The following is a 14,468-nucleotide window of genomic DNA, read 5'->3' on the forward strand; positions in this document are numbered from 1 at the left end:
CCTGTACCACTGCTTGAGGAAGGTGTCTTCCAGAAACTGGCAGTAGGACTGGGAGTTGAGCTTGACTCCATCCTCAACCCGAAAAGGCCCCACAAGCTCATCTTTGATGATACCAGCCCAAACCAGTACTCCACCTCCACCTTGCTGGCGTCTGAGTCGGACTGGAGCTCTCTGCCCTTTACCAATCCAGCCACGGGCCCATCCATCTGGCCCATCAAGACTCACTCTCATTTCATCAGTCCATAAAACCTTAGAAAAATCAGTCTTGAGATATTTCTTGGCCCAGTCTTGACGTTTCAGCTTGTGTGTCTTGTTCAGTGGTGGTCGTCTTTCAGCCTTTCTTACCTTGGCCATGTCTCTGAGTATTGCACACCTTGTGCTTTTGGGCACTCCAGTGATGTTGCAGCTCTGAAATATGGCCAAACTGGTGGCAAGTGGCATCTTGGCAGCTGCACGCTTGACTTTTCTCAGTTCATGGGCAGTTATTTTGCGCCTTGGTTTTTCCACACGCTTCTTGCGACCCTGTTGACTATTTTGAATGAAACGCTTGATTGTTCGATGATCACGCTTCAGAAGCTTTGCAATTTTAAGACTGCTGCATCCCTCTGCAAGATATCTCACTATTTTTGACTTTTCTGAGCCTGTCAAGTCCTTCTTTTGACCCATTTTGCCAAAGGAAAGGAAGTTGCCTAATAATTATGCACACCTGATATAGGGTGTTGATGTCATTAGACCACACCCCTTCTCATTACAGAGATGCACATCACCGAATATGCTTAATTGGTAGTAGGCTTTCGAGCCTAGACAGCTTGGAGTAAGACAACATGCATGATGAGGTTGATGTGGACAAAATACTCATTTGCCTAATAATTCTGCACTCCCTGTACAAGGTCCTTTTGTTGTATATCATGCTTTCAGTTCCCTGGCTGTTTCAGTTGATTGCTTATTAAACCCTTTTGTGTTCCCCTTCTATTCCTTGTTTATTTGTCATATTCTGTCTCTCCATCAAGTACACATGTGATCAGTTTGTCATTTTGTTACTTCCTGTTTTATTTTGCTGGTCTTTAGTCTAAGTGTGTGTATACATCATCTCAATCTTCTCTTGTTCTTTGTCCCATTCTTCCTTCTAGCTGTGTTCCTCTTAGTCATTTGGGGTTTTTGCTCCTAACTGCTATATTTGTTCTCCTAAACCTGCACTTTGGGTCCAGTTTTTGTCTGCCACACAGTAAACCTTCACAGGCACTGCTTCCCATTCATGTATACCATCAATACATGAACTTGTTTTTCATTATTACTCTGAGACAGGATATTTCAAATTTTAGCGATATTGCACAAAAGCAAGACAGCAGTCCTACTTATTTGTTTAATATGTGCATTCAAGGACATATCCTGATCCAAGGTTCCTCACAGTGTTACTGGAGGCCAAGGTAATCCCATCTAGAGCAAGTATCTGGTTAGGCGTCATGTTTATAAGATTTTCAGGGCCGAGTACAATAACCTCAGTTTGATCTGAATTAAGAAGCAGAAAGTTAGCGGCCATCCAGGTCTTTATGTCTTTAAGACATTCCTGCAGTTTAACTAATTGGTGTGTGTTACCTGGCTTCATGGACAGATAGAGCTGCGTGTCATCTGCATAGCAGTGAAAATGTATGCTATGTCTTCTAATGATGCTGCCTAAGGGAAGCATGTAATGTAAATAAAATTGTTTGTGGAATAGAACCCAGAGGAACCATTGGGGACCATCAAGGTGTTTTCTGGCAAAAGTGAGCTGAGTCTTTATGTTCTTTTTGGTCAGGAGTGTTTATTTTTCCTTGGAAGTCGTACATGGATGCCATTTTTGTCCAGCCTGTTTCTTATTGTTGAAAGACGAGCAGTGACAGGTCTACAGTTTAAATGTTGTTCTTTTGTAGCCTCCTGGATGAGTCATTGATATGCACTTGATAGGCCAGCCCCTCATGTGGTTCACCACTGTTCCAAGTTTTCTCCATTTGTGGATAATCACTGTGGTTCTCTGAAGTCCCAGAGCCTCAGGAATACCTTTGTAACCATTTCCAGAGTGATAGATATCAATGACTTTGATTCTCTAAATTGTGGCATGATGTGTTGATGTTGCAGCCAAATTCACGTTGTCGGACAGGTACTATTGAAGTGGTGTCTTGATTTAACAGATGTGACAGTAACTAGCCATGGGTGTGGGTAGTAAAATTGAGCTCAGCTATCCAAAAACTCTTGTTAATCATAGTTAATACATGATTTATAAAGGGGCAATTACATTTTCAGCTGAGTGCCAGAATACAATAGTGTTTTTCTCTTGATAAATGAAATCATTGTTCAAAAACTGCATTTTGTATTTATTTGCATTGTCTTTCTCTAATATTAAAGTTTGTTTTTTGCATGTTTATCACACTTACGTGTTTCAGATCATTAAATAAAGAAATCAGAAGGGGGGAAACAATTTTTCACAGTACTGTATATCAAATTTCAAGTTGGTCTTTACAACAATATGCAGCACCTACTTGGCATTTCATCCATTTGTTTTTAAAGTGCTCAGCATGAATGATCCCAAACCACTGCTGACACCCATGGCCATTAAATACATGGCTTTGAGCAGTCTGTTGTTCACATCTGAGTGTATCTTGTTTTTGTGTTGTATGTGAACTAACAAACGCCTAAACGGTGTTTAGACACGCCCTCTACCACAGAATGACTAATGTTGATTTGGACATGATGTAGAATCCAGTTTCACATGTATGCTGTTTAGCTAGTTATAGTGAGCTGGCTAACCATCCCTACTCTTTATTATTGCTGCAGGAACCAATTGTTAATTACACTGCCTTGTTGTGTTCCATTACATAATATTATGAAAGAATGGAGAATGAATACCACGATGTGACTTGAACACCCTGCTCTTGACCCCAGTTCTCTCATGACTGTTTTTTCTCCTTGCTGAAACCGGACCTAGATGAAAGCACTGCAATGGATTAGGCATTCAGGAGCAAGATAAAAACATCCCATCATTAGGAACTGTGTGCAGAATCCATCCTGCATCCTCCCCATCTGCAAACTGTTGTTAGAGGCAATCAAGAAAGTCTGGGAATATTTCATTTTTTGTTACGTTGACTTACTGACAATGAAAATACATGAAAAAATATCCATAGTAGTAATGGATGTGTAAGGTTGATTGATAGTTCAGTGATGCTAATGATACTAAATGTGACAGGTGAGACCTGAGACTGGGACCTGCCCCTGGTATTCGGGGCTGGTTTTTGTCCCTTTTTCTAAGCACTGGTGCAGACAATTAGTCATTCTCTCGAGTGAACCTGGAGCTGTGTGAGGGCCTGGTCCAAGCTGTGCTATTTGCCACTTTTAACTTTTTATGACAGCTTGACGTGGGTCCCATAGCCTTCTGTTAGAGCGGTAGGAAACCCAAAAATTGTCCGCTTGGGTTTTGGTGATTTGGCGGAAGGTTAAAGTTATATGTGCCTTTGTAGGAGGAAAACATTGTTTTATTCCTGCGGAGAAACGTGTAGTGGACTCTGCCACCACTTGCCAATACTTATAATTAGTTTGTGACTCGAACTTGTGAACAGGTAACTGAACAATACATATGAAGCCAGGTGGGAGGGATATTCCTGCTGTGGTCGACTGTTCAGTGTAAGTGATGTCCTGTTTTCATTTACATTTGCCTGGGTGGATTTCTGGCTGCAGGGCCGAGGTCCTGATGCACCAGTGTTTATTTTAATGTGTTTTAGACTGGTGTAACTCGACAGTGAAGAGCTGAAGCTTATTGTGACGGCTGCGGCTGTCGATGTTGTTCTGTTTGTTTGTTTTATTTCACTGTATCAGTAGGCACCAGTGCAGGTATTGATTGTATTTTAGAGTGGTTTACTTTTTTATATCGTTGCAGACAGTGAAGGCGCTGCATGGAAACTGATTTTTTTTTTCTTTCCACTTTTGCGTGCACCGCAGTGAGCTTGAGTGAGACGGCACTCAAGATTTTTCTTTTTATGTTTTGCCCAGTTGGTGTTAAGTGTGAGTTGCCGTCTCTTTTAACGTGTGTCAAACGTTGATTAGCTTTTCACAGGTTCCCCGCAGCGCTTATCCTGCCTCCCACATACACTTTTAATTTTAATTTATAGTTTTAAACGTATTTAATAAAGTAAAGCTTTTAATTGTTTTTAGGTGCTACCGTTACATGTTTAATCTTAGTCTGTATGAACATTAACTCCTTGAGAACTGACTGTATGCCTACAGCTCCATCCTATTGAAATGGCTACCTCCCATGGGTCACATAAATATAATAAGTCGCAGCTCCTATGCCTGATAGATGGGATTAGTAGAGGAGAGTGTGAAAAACAGAAATTAGGAAGAAATGTGTAGAGGAGATCGGCGTTATTGAGTGGAAGCTCTGGTCCCACTCCTGAACTCTGTCTTCAATATAAACCAGGCATTTTTGTTTCAGGAAATTTGGGAAAGCAACTATAGAGTAAAAGATTTGGTTTTCAGTAGGGGTGCCATTGGTGCCCAGTACCACAAACACTGAATCATTGTGAAAGAAATGTTGTCATCTTAATAGTGATTATTCTAATAATTCTTCTGATCACATTTCATACAGGTCCTTTAACTCGTGTTGCTTTGCTATTATATCTATTACTGCAGGATTCAACATGATGCCCTGTACATGTGCACACACACGCACCAGTTCTCTCCTGATCAGTCTTCACTATACCCCCTCCTCCATCCTTTTCTGCCAAATACCCTGCCCCCCTCTTTGCTGCCCTCCAATGGGTTGCAATGTGCTTGCCTCAACTACTGTGGTATCTAGGATATGCTGACACACTCTGCATTCTGATTGGCTGCCACCCTATGCAAGGGTGGGCACAATATAAAAGGGAAGGGAAGGAAGGGGAGAATAAAGGAAACAAGGTTGATCCTAGTAGTTAGATAGATGGCTGAGGTAGCACAGCTCCAGGCAGAGCACTGAGCACCATTTTAGAAGGAGCTCTTAATGGAGAGAAAAGATGAGCACAGATACAACAAGCCAGCGCCAAATGGCAAATTGTTTTGAGAGGTAGAAAAAAATGAGTTTATGTAGGCTATAGAAAAGAACGCTCTGGAAAACAAGCGGACAGACGGAAAAAAGGACGAGCCATGATCACGTATCGGAGAGGTGCAGCAACCCACTGGCTGTCTTTCATCCTGATATCCTGACTAAAAGAAAGAAGAGCCAAAAGGAAAAAAGACAGAACTGGTGGATACAAAGAAGACAGAGAGAGGAGGAGGGGAGGTGCTTTTTCCTCAAAGAAAAGAAAGGGAGTAAAAGAGGAGGAGGAGGAGGAGGGGGGGAGGGGGGGGGGGGTCCATACTCAGCACGTAATACACAGATATCTTCCCAAAGCTTTACACAGACGCTGACACAGGTAGGCACCCAGCCTCCACAGGCAGGCCGGGGCAACGCTGGCAAATTAGCAAAGTGGCAGGAAAAACAGAGGAGGACACCGCTGGAGCTGAGCGGAGGAAGAAAGCAGCCCGAGAGGATACTGACATCGATAGTCGAGAAGGAGGACGAGGCGACGCGGTGTGGTGTGGAGGCTTGGTGTTGAGGGAGAGAAGACGGGGGAGGGGAGGTGGTGCTGAGGAGGAAGAGGAAGAAGCTAGGGAACTGATGGCTCGTGGCAGTGGTTCAGGGAGGTGGAGCAGGCAGAGGATGGGATTCTTTAACACTATGCTGCGCTGCAACCTCCCCCCAGAGACCCAGAAGGTGGTGGTGTTCCTCATCATGATGTTGCTGATAATCATCAATGTAGTTCTCATGTTCCTACTGGCCTTCCAGTAGAGCACACACAGACCAACACTCTCTGTCATACACACAAACTAAGACACAAACTAAGACTCCTAGATGGAGAAGGAGACCAGGTGAAGTGACAAACAGAAGAACAGAAGAGCGCTGAGTGTTGTTTGGACTGATGGGCTTCCAGCATGGCAGCAGCAGAACACAGGTACAACCAGGAGGAGGGCAAAGGGGATGGATGTGTGTTTGATAGACGTATACAAAGCCTGTTGGCCACTAGCTATAGAGAAACACGATGGTTACACTAATAATCATCAGTGCAGACAGTTTCTGTGACTCCAGTCTCCACCAAAATCCAACAATGGATTTGAGATTGTTTTGCTGGGAGGAAACTTGTGTTATTCTCTGTTTTACCTTTTTTTTTTTTTTTTTAGCAAAGTCTATAAAAACTTTGTCTTTTGACATTTTTTGTTTTTTTTGCAAAAAAGTTGTTAACGTTGTTAATATTGTGTTAACAGTAAACCAAAAGAGAATCAGTGAGAAACATTTATGATGTTATTGTGCTGAACTGATAAAGTAGATTCTGCAGACACACACTTGAAGCTGTAGAAGGGCCTCGTGCCATCAGGGAGCATAACTGTGTAGGACTTTGATCAGAAAAGTATCACACTGTTCATTTCATGTATTACCTCAGTATTTACTGATGAATTCATGGTTTTGGTAAGGAGTCTAACATCTTCTTAAGTACTTATTTATCAATGGCTGCTTTATGATTGACAGGTTGCCACAGTAACATAGTGTCCTCAAATTCCAGGTCAGACCTATCCTTCACTGGTTTCATTAGCCAAGATGGTGACATTAAAATGCACCCCCAGACCCCAAACATACTCACAAATGATCTTCTCAGAAATCACGTTGATGAGGACAGAGACAGTTAATTCCCTACATTCATTACTATGAGAACGTTACTCAAAGCCTGCAGGAGACTCCTGAATCAAAGTAAAACATGGTCTTATAAAGTAAAAGCGATCTAATGATTTAATCCACCATCATAAATGAAAATAAGTGGATGGACATTAGATCACCAAGGTAATACAAAATGAAATAAGAAGATTTAAGTGGCTCTTTTTACTTCTTATGTTCAGTGAGTACTTTGAGTGAGTTCTATTCTAAGTGTTTAAAAACAGGTTAAATGATACACAGTTAACATTCTCAGATAATTTAATAGTTGTAGCTTATGTCTTAATTGTTTTCTTTTAAGTTTGAATTTTTTTCGTATACTTTTTTAGAACAGAAATTGTTGAATAGAGTCAGGTTCAAAAGACGAGTATTTATTGGTAAATAAATAAAATCCAAATTTATATTTCCAGCATTCTGTTTACCAAGTGGAAAGATATCAGCTAAACAGCTTAAATCGGGGATGTGAATAGACCCAGCTCGGCACCCTTGAAAAACCCAGAACTGACCCAGCCCTGTAGTATGAGGCCAAAGCAGAACAGCCATCATAGCTCTCCCCAAGCACCAGTAAACCAGCACACTTGCAGTCTTTAATGCCTCTCTGCAGCTTCTCTCCTTCTTTTATCCAAAACCCTACTATGTGTCTCGCCCCTCCCTGAGCCTGGTTCTGCTGGAGGTTCTTTCCTGTTAAAAGGGAGTTCTTCCTTCCCACTGTCGCCAAAGTGCTTGCTCATAGGGGGTCATATGGGGTTAGTTTTAAATGATTTGAAGGCTTGATGCTTAGCCTTGTCAACCCTAACTGGAAAACAGAAAAATAGTTTTATTTGTTGTTATTTATCATCAGCCTGTCCTTACTCAGAGTTTAGTGATTAACTCATCAATTACTCAGCTCAAATGAAATAATTATTGTGGGTGAGTTGAACATCCATATTGATACTGAAAATGACAGACTCAACACAGCATGAGCCAGTTGACTCTAATAAGAGATTAGCTATTATTAGAGTCAACTGGCTCATCTCAAAATGTAAAAGAACCCACCCACCACTTTAATCAACTCTAGATCTTTTTTCTGACTAATGACATAGAAACTGAACATTGAAATGTATTCACCTAAATCACTCTTTTGTCTGATCATTTCTGATTGTTTAAATTTACAACAATGATTTGCAGAGTACTGGAGAATACACCTCATCACACCACTGAAAGTGCTGTAACGAAGTTTAAGGATATAATTCCTCAACCTTATCTTCTCCAGTGCCATGTTCCAACACGGGAGAGCAGCTACCTTAACTCTACTGCCACAGAACCTGATTATCCTGTTAGTAGTTTTACATCTTCACTGTGTACGGCTCTTGATCCTGTGGCTACTCTAAAAAAGAAAGCCACAAATCAGAAGTACTAGACTCTCTGGTATATAACTGTTAAATGTAAAGATAATGTCATGGCCAGGGTATTTTTCTGTTTGTTTTTAGTTGTGTGATGGAGCTGTTGTTTCCTTCTTGGGAGTGGGTCTGCCTTGAGGTGGAGTCGTGTAGTTATTGGATCTTCAAAACTCAAATGAAAATAATTTTTGCTTTGTTGTCGAACGCATTTTATTTAGTCTGGATTAATCTTTTCGCCTTCTGATCACCAACCCCTTGTTGAGTGGGTGGTATTTAATCAGAATCAGAATCAGAATCGGAAAGACTTTATTTATCCCCAAGGGGCAATTAACATACAACAGAGCAGCAATATGTTGAAGATAATTCAATTCAATTCAATTTTATTTATATAGCGCCAAATCACAACAGTCGCCTCAAGGCGCTTTATAGGACAGGGCATAAACAGGCAATAAGAATGAGATAATAAATACACAGAGTATACAGTATATACACAAATTACACAGTTTTGAAATTAAAGTGACTGAAAAGTGAATAAATAACTGTAAGTGAATAAAGTGTTGGTAGTATAAGAAGAGTGTAGTTTATGTTTATGGGTGTGGGAAATGTGGGTGTGCTGACTCCAAGGGAGTTGGGTTTCCTAGGGAGATATAGCCGTTGGTGGCACCTCCTGAGAATCTCCTCTGTGTTGGCAGAGAATTTCAGGAGGTTGTCAAAGATGGTTCCCAGGTATTTGTACTCCTCAACTACCTCCACTGGCTTCCCATGGATGGTGGTGGTGACTGAAGCAGCCAGATCCCTCTGCCTACTGGAGAAGGTCACCACCATCTCTTTGGTTTTGCTCACGTTCAATTCAAGTTTGGAGCTGTCACACCACTCTACAAACTCCTGCAGAGTGGGCCCGTGGTGTTGTGAGGGGCCTGACAACAGTGACAGGAGAACTGTGTCGTCAGCATATTTAACCAGGTGACAGTTGGGCTGTGTGGATCTGCAGTCATCAGTGTAGAGGATGGAGAGCAGGGGGGAGAGCACACAGCCCTGGGGGGAGCCAGTGGAGGTGGAACGGAGACCGGAGAGAGAGTTGTTGACCCGAACTTTCTGAGTCCTGTTGGTCAAAAAGTCCAATATCCACAGGATTAAGAATTGGGGTAAAGTGATAAGGACAAACTTGCCAATGAGGAAAGACTAGGTCTTTAGATAAGCTAGCTGATTTGGCTGTTTGAATCTTTTCCCAGTTGCATTAGAGGAATGGTAGCATTGGTTGGAGGGTACAGAACAGCCTTTCTGTCACGGCGAGTGAGAAGAGCCGTGTAGAGATAATGAAGTAGGATCCAAATGCAGGCACTTTGTAAAGGTGAGAAGGTGGTTTATTGAAATACACGGCACAAGGAAAACATGGCAAACGGAGACTAAACTATACTGGAAACAACTAAACTACGGAGGAGGAACCTGAACACGAACATGAAAGACGGCAAGCAGAGGTGGATGACGGTAGACAGCAGGGAGACACACAGATGACGCAGGGTGGATACACAGACGGACCAGCAACTACAAAGACAGAGGACGCGACTTAAATACACACAGAGAAACACAGGGAGATTACACACAGGTGGGGAACACAGCTGGGAATAATCAACAAGACGAGACAGAGGTAAAACTGAACACACTCACATGAGACGCAGACCTCACAATAAAACAAGAAACAAGAACACTACACCAAGACGCAGACCTGACACTGAGAGACAGAGAATGACACATGGAACTAAACCCACACAAAACATGAGAACACAAATCCTAAATATAAATAAACAGAAACATGGAACGCTAATAACAATAATCATCATCACCATCATCACAAAATGAGAAAACAATCCAAAACACCAAGATAACTGAAACACAAAGTGCCAGAGAAACATAAAGAACAATCCATGATGCAAAAGTAAACCAAAACATAATAAACTCAAAATACTGGGTCCAACGGACCCAGAACCGTGACACTTTCCTCATTTGGACAGATCACCAAAAATGTATCATTTCTTCAAAAAAAAGAAATATTGACCCAGGGCCTGAAATGTTAAACCTGACTCCCTCAGATGCCAGGTTGCACCCGAGCAATCAGCACCCACAACAATTCTTCCTCCATCTTGTGTCGTAGTGGGAATGTTGATTTGAGAAATAATGGACCAGGTAAAGTGAGTTTAGCTTAGATGGCATAATTCTGGCATGGGTCTGACCAATCGCACCTTTGTTCCATCAGCTGTTAGCTACTTAGTTGGGTTGAGTATGCGCACAACATGTTCACCTCCTTTGCCATGGGCTATCACCGTTTGTGGCATCTTTAGGTTATCGTCCACCTTTTCTTCTTCTTCTCGCAGTCCCATCAATTCATCACCACATGCGCCACTGCAGTCACATTTTGGCGTCAAACTGCACTGCGGAGGTCTGCCAAACAAAACCTCTGCTTGGCTGATCAGCATAGGACCCTGCCTCTGTCCTATGCAGTCGGTCTGGTTGTCGTCAAAGGACAGGATTTGAAATTGTGCACATTATCAACCTGTCTGCAGTCCGCTTAAAGCTACCAGCAGCTATGAAAATCCATCCCTCGTTCCATGTCTCCCAGATTAAGACCATTTCTTCCAGCGTACTGTGACTCCTACCAAGTCCCCTCACCTCACCCAGTTGGTGGACAATGTCCCAATTCTTTTCCATTCACAAGATTCTGGACGTCTGGCAGTGGGGTGCGGGTCTTCAGTTTCTGGAGGACTGGGAGGGCTATGGCCTGGAAAAGATTTTGGATTCCCCAGTCTTTCATTATGGATCCTTTCCTTTTATAGACCTTTATAGGGCTCATCCACGCAAACCAGGTAGGCCGCCTGGGGGCAACCATTGGGGTTGAGGGGTACTATCATGGCCAGGGTATTTTTAGGTTGTTTTTGTTATGTGTTGGAGATGTTGTTTCCTTCTAAAGAGTGGAGTTGTGGAGTGAGATTCTTCCCCTCATACCTAATCAGCATCCCCTCATTGAGCGGGTGGTATTTAATCATTTCCAGATTGTCTTCACCCACTCAGTGGTAATCAGGTTTTCCTGTTAGTGAGTTTAGTCTATGCTTCGTTCAGTAGTATTCTGTCACCTCTTCATTCCAGCTTGCCAGATGTCAGCTGATTTCTTGTCATCCTGTCCACAATCTCCAGCTCATCTTCAGATTGTGACCTCCAGCTGCAACCACCTACCCACTCTACACCATAACTTTCGTGTTCCCCGAAATGTTAACATTGGACCGTCCCCAGTTCTAGAAACCCCTAGGGGAAAAACACACAGCCCAAACACAAGTTTTCTCCACCCTCCACCCTCTCTACTTTTAGACTTAAAACTTTCCATGTTGATAAAGCGTATAATTAGGGCTCTATCAGATGACCCTGACTCCTCCTTTAGTTATGCTACAATAATTCTAGGGTTGCTGGGGCCTGCCCATGATGCACTGAGCGGTTCTTCTTCACTCACCCCCTGGTTGTAGCAGGATGATTATGTTAGTTTAAATGAATCAACACTCCCGAGTCATTCTAACTACCAGAAACCTCGAAGCACAGGCCGAGGGGGCGGTGTGGCAGCGATTTTCACACCAGCCTCTTAATCAACCAAAGACCCAGACAGACTTTTAATTCATTTGAAAGCCTGATGCTTAACCTTGTCCAACCCAGCTGTAAAACTCAGAAACCAGTCTTGTGATCATCTATTGTCCACCTGGGCCTTACACAGAGTTTCTCTCTGATTTCTCAGACTTTTTTCTGATTTAGTGCTCAGCTCAGATAAAATAATTATTGTGGGTGATTTTAACATCCATGTAGATGTATCTGTGACGGTTCTCAGTCATTGTAGTTTAAGGAGCTAGGAAAGAAAAGCGTCTGAAGTTTCGTGAAGATGTTTCACCTCTCATCCGAGAAGCTTCTTCAGTTTTAAGAGCAACTGGTGGAGAGTCCCAGATTTTAAGCCCTATGGGATTGTCTCCAAAGAGGGGATGCTAAAAATGACAGCCTCAACACAGCATTTAATCTGTTATTAGTTATTAATCTCTCTTAAAATGTAAAAGAATCCACCCACTACTTTAATCACACTCTGGAGAATACTGTTCAAACACACTAAGGTCAACTATGGAGTTCCACAGGGTTCAGTGCTAGGACCAATTCTGTTTACATTATACATGCTTCCCTTAGGCAGCATCATTAGAAGACATAGCATAAATTTTCACTGCTAAGCAGATGACACGCAGCTCTATCTGTCCATGAAGCCAGGTAACACACACCAATTAGTGAAACTGCAGGAATGTCTTAAAGACATAAAGACCTGGATGGCCGCTAACTTTCTGCTTCTTAATTCAGATAAAACTGAGGTTATTGTACTCGGCCCTGAAGATCTTAGAAATATGGTATCTAAGCAGATTCTTACTCTGGATGGCATTACCTTGGCCTCCAGTAATGCTGTGAGGAACCTTGGAGTCATTTTTGACCAGGACATGTCCTTCAATGCACATATTAAACAAATATGTCGCCTTGAGGCGACTTTTGTTGTGATTTGGCGCTATATAAATAAAATTGAATTGAATTGAATTGAATATGTAAGACTGCTTTCTTGCATTTGTGCAACATCTCTAAAATTAGAAATATCCTGTCTCAGAGTGACGCTGAAAAAGGAGTTCATGCATTTATTACTTCCAGGCTGGACTACTGTAATTCATTATTATCAGGAAGTCCTAAAAACTCACTGAAAAGTCTTCAGTTAATCCAAAATGCTGCAGCAAGAGTCCTGACAGGGACTAGAAAGAGAGAGCAGATTTCTCCTGTTTTGGCTTCCCTTCATTGGCTTCCTGTTAAATCCAGAATTGAATTCAAAATCCTGCTCCTCACATACAAGGTGTTAAATAATCAGGCCCCATCTTATCTTAATGACCTTGTAGTACCATATCACCCTATTAGAGCACTTCGCTCTCACACTGCAGGCTTACGATCGTGGCTCAAGAGTTGGGAGTTCGCCTTGTAATCGGAAGGTTGCCGGTTCGAGCCCCGGCTTGGACAGTCTCGGTCGTTGTGTCCTTGGGCAAGACGCTTCACCCGTTGCCTACTGGTGGTGGTCAGAGGGCCCGGTGGCGCCAGTGTCCGGCAGCCTCGCCTCTGTCAGTGCGCCCCAGGGTGGCTGTGGCTACAACGTAGCTTGCCATCACCAGTGTGTGAATGTGTGCGTGAATGGGTGAATGACTGGATATGTAAAGCGCTTTGGGGTCCTTAGGGACTATTAAAGTGCTATACAAATACAGGCCATTTACCATTTACTTGTTGTTCTGTAAAAATGTGTAAAACTACAGAAATGTATCTTTTTTCAAAATATATTTTATTTTTGCTTTTACAACTGAACACAACATACTTATACAGATTCAATTGTAAACAATTACTACAGTTAGCGTATGTGGACTTGTAAGCATGAAGAAAAATATATAAATGAAAAAAAATAAATGAGGAGGTAAAAAAAAATTAGAGAGAAAAAAACCAACCAAACAAAAAATCCCCCCATAACAATAATAAATAAATAAGCAATTAAATAAAATGGGGAGGAGCCCGCAGAGGGGGAGGTATAAAATTAAGATCAATTAATTTTTAAGAATTTTAGAAATGGCTGCCAAATCGTGCAAAAACGCGCCCGTTTCCCTTTCCTGTCAAATCTTATCTGTTCCACCCTGGCCACAGACACCATCTTGTTAAGCCACCTCTTAAAACACGGGGCCAAAGGAGACCGCCACTGTAAAAGAATGAGTTTCTTTACACATACACATTGTGATTATCTGTTTTTGTGAGCAGGAGAAGGATTCAGTTGAGGCAGAAGATCCAAGTATAGCCAGTGTGCCATCAAGTGGTACTTTTTTCCTAAATTGGTTTGAAAACCACATAAAAATCTGGCACCAAAAAGCATTCAAGACTGCGGAGTGCCAAAATAGATGTGCAAGGGAACCTTCATCAGCGTTACATCTATCACATAGGGGGGATACAGATTTATAAATCCGGTTAAGTTTGAGTTTAGAAAAATGTCGTCTGTGAATGACTTTAAACTGGATTAATTTGTATCTGGCGTTTATTGAGCCTTTCTGAATGCTGGACAAACAGTTTGACCACTGGTCCTCAGACAGAGGGACACCGAGGTCTTCAGCCCATGTATTCCTGATTCAATCGGAATCTGCTGAAATTGTAAAGCACTTAACCAACTGGGATATCAGCTGTTTAGAGTTTGCTTTCAGAATTGTTTCAAGGTAAGTATGACTTAGTGGTTTCAGTGGAAAGTCTGAAAGGTTTCGTTG

General features: G+C 42.1%; 1 protein-coding gene across 2 annotated transcripts in view; it reads left to right on the top strand.

Annotated features, from left to right (window-relative positions):
• The window catches only part of arhgef4 (Rho guanine nucleotide exchange factor (GEF) 4), a 91,407-nt gene that overhangs the window by 52,231 nt on the left and 24,708 nt on the right, over window positions 1-14,468 (top strand). The window contains exon 1 of one of the 2 annotated variants that reach the window (XM_031739598.2): window positions 5,386-5,999. The exons of the other annotated variant lie outside the window; for it this stretch is intronic. Coding sequence (XP_031595458.1) covers window positions 5,967-5,999 — 33 coding nt within the window. The 5' untranslated portion in view covers window positions 5,386-5,966. Of the gene's footprint in view, window positions 1-5,385; window positions 6,000-14,468 lie in introns of those variants that run through there. 2 annotated transcript variants of the gene reach the window in all.

This window comes from Oreochromis aureus, linkage group 9 (genome assembly GCF_013358895.1).
Source record: "Oreochromis aureus strain Israel breed Guangdong linkage group 9, ZZ_aureus, whole genome shotgun sequence".
Lineage (NCBI taxonomy): Eukaryota > Metazoa > Chordata > Actinopteri > Cichliformes > Cichlidae > Oreochromis > Oreochromis aureus.